Source organism: Chiloscyllium plagiosum, unplaced genomic scaffold, assembly GCF_004010195.1.
Source record: "Chiloscyllium plagiosum isolate BGI_BamShark_2017 unplaced genomic scaffold, ASM401019v2 scaf_61497, whole genome shotgun sequence".
NCBI lineage: Eukaryota > Metazoa > Chordata > Chondrichthyes > Orectolobiformes > Hemiscylliidae > Chiloscyllium > Chiloscyllium plagiosum.
The window spans coordinates 1-1,716 of NW_025168307.1; the positions used below are offsets into that span (position 1 = coordinate 1).

General features: G+C 50.6%; 1 protein-coding gene across 1 annotated transcript; it reads right to left on the reverse strand.

Annotated features, from left to right (window-relative positions):
* Positions 1–1,243: 1,243 nt before the first annotated feature.
* LOC122545237 (late histone H2A.L3-like) lies at positions 1,244–1,624 on the reverse strand (the record flags this gene model as incomplete). Its single annotated transcript, XM_043684342.1, has 1 exon — positions 1,244–1,624. A coding segment is annotated over one exon (381 nt), but the record flags the coding sequence as incomplete, so codon positions are not given.
* Between the last annotated feature and the right edge of the window lie 92 nt (positions 1,625–1,716).

Sequence of the window (1,716 nt, forward strand, 5' to 3'; positions counted from 1 at the left end):
TGTGTGGATGGCTGTGAGGGTCAGGCTGGGGTGGTGTTGGACGGTAGTGGAGGTCAGGCTGGGGGTGGTGTGTGGGCGGGCGATCGTGCTGTGTGCTGCTGCAGATTCCTGAATGGGGAGCAGACTTTAAAAACTCTGAGCACGAGAGGAAAGGCATTTAATAGATTCACCGAATAATTGATTATCCGAATGAAGTCGTGCCCACCCAACTCGTTCGGATAATTGAGGTTCCATTGTAGGTGGGAACATGAATAGGAAGGGTTTGGAGGGATATGAGCTGGGCGCTGGCAGGTGGGACTAGATTGGGTTGGGATATCTGGTCGGCATGGACGGCTTGGTCCGAAGGGTCTGTTTCCATGGCAGTACACCTCAATGACTCTATGACATTCCAGCCAATTTTGTATCCAAATCGCTCCATCTCCTTGTATTCTATGGCGTTGAACTTGCTAACCCGTCTGTTATGTGGAACCTCGCTGAACATCTTTCTGAAGTCCAAGTTAGTAATTTCCATGCACAAAGCCATGCTAACTATTCTTAATCATTCTTGTCTTTCCAATTACATGTAAATCCAATCCCTTATAATTCCTTCCAACAACTTGCCTTCTACTGATTTCAGGCTCATCGGTCTATAGTTCACTGGCTTTTCCTTACCACCTTTCTCAAATAATGACACCCGTCTTCCGGCAACTAGTCCAGAACGAGAGGGCATAGGTTTAGGGTGACAGGGAAAAGATATAAAATAGACCGAAGGGGCAACATTTTCACGCAGAGGGTGGTATGTGCATGGAATGAGCTGTCAGACGATATGGTGGAGGATGGTACAATTGCAACATTTAAGAGGCATTTGGATGAATATATGAATAAGAAGGGTGTGGAGGGATATGGACCGGGTGCTCGCAGGTGGAACTAGATTGGGTTGGGATATCTGGTCAGCATGGGTGGGTTGGACCAAAGAGTCTGTTTCCATGCTGTACATCTCAATGACTCTGACTCTAAATGGCCAGTTTCCACACCATAGGGATTCTACGAGAAAGTCATTTGGACAGGTACATAATCGGAAATGTTTGGATACATGTAGACCAAGGGGAGGAAGGTGAGATTAACTCAGTTTGGAATTATAGTTGACATGGATGGTTTGGACTGCAGGGTCTGTTTCTGTGCTATATAACATTACGACTCTAATTCTTTGCTATCTGTATGTTCCACCCTCTTCACGTCTTTCCAATAATGGTCTCTTCACTTTTTAGCGGCGCCCCCCAGTGGCGGTTTTCTTGGGCAGCAGCACGGCCTGGATATTAGGCAGCACCCCGCACTGAGCGATGGTCATTCCTCCCAGCAGCTTGTTGAGCTCCTCGTTGTTGCGCACGGCCAGCTGCAGGTGCCTGGGGGTGATGCGGGTCTTCTTGTTGTCCCGGGCCGCATTGCCGGCCAGCTCCAGGATTTCAGCCGTCAGATGCTCCAGCACCGCAGCCAGATAGACTGGCGCTCCGGCACCCACACGCTCAGCATAGTTACCCTTTCTCAGGAGCCTGTGAACACGGCCCACCGGGAACTGCAGGCCAGCCCGGGACGACCGAGAATTCGCCTTGGCGCGACCTTTCCCACTGCCCTTTCCTCTTCCAGACTTGTGGACGGCACGGTGGCACAGTGGTTAGCACTGCTGCCTCACAGCGCTCGAGACCCGGGTTCAATTCCCGCCTCAGATGACTGTGTGGA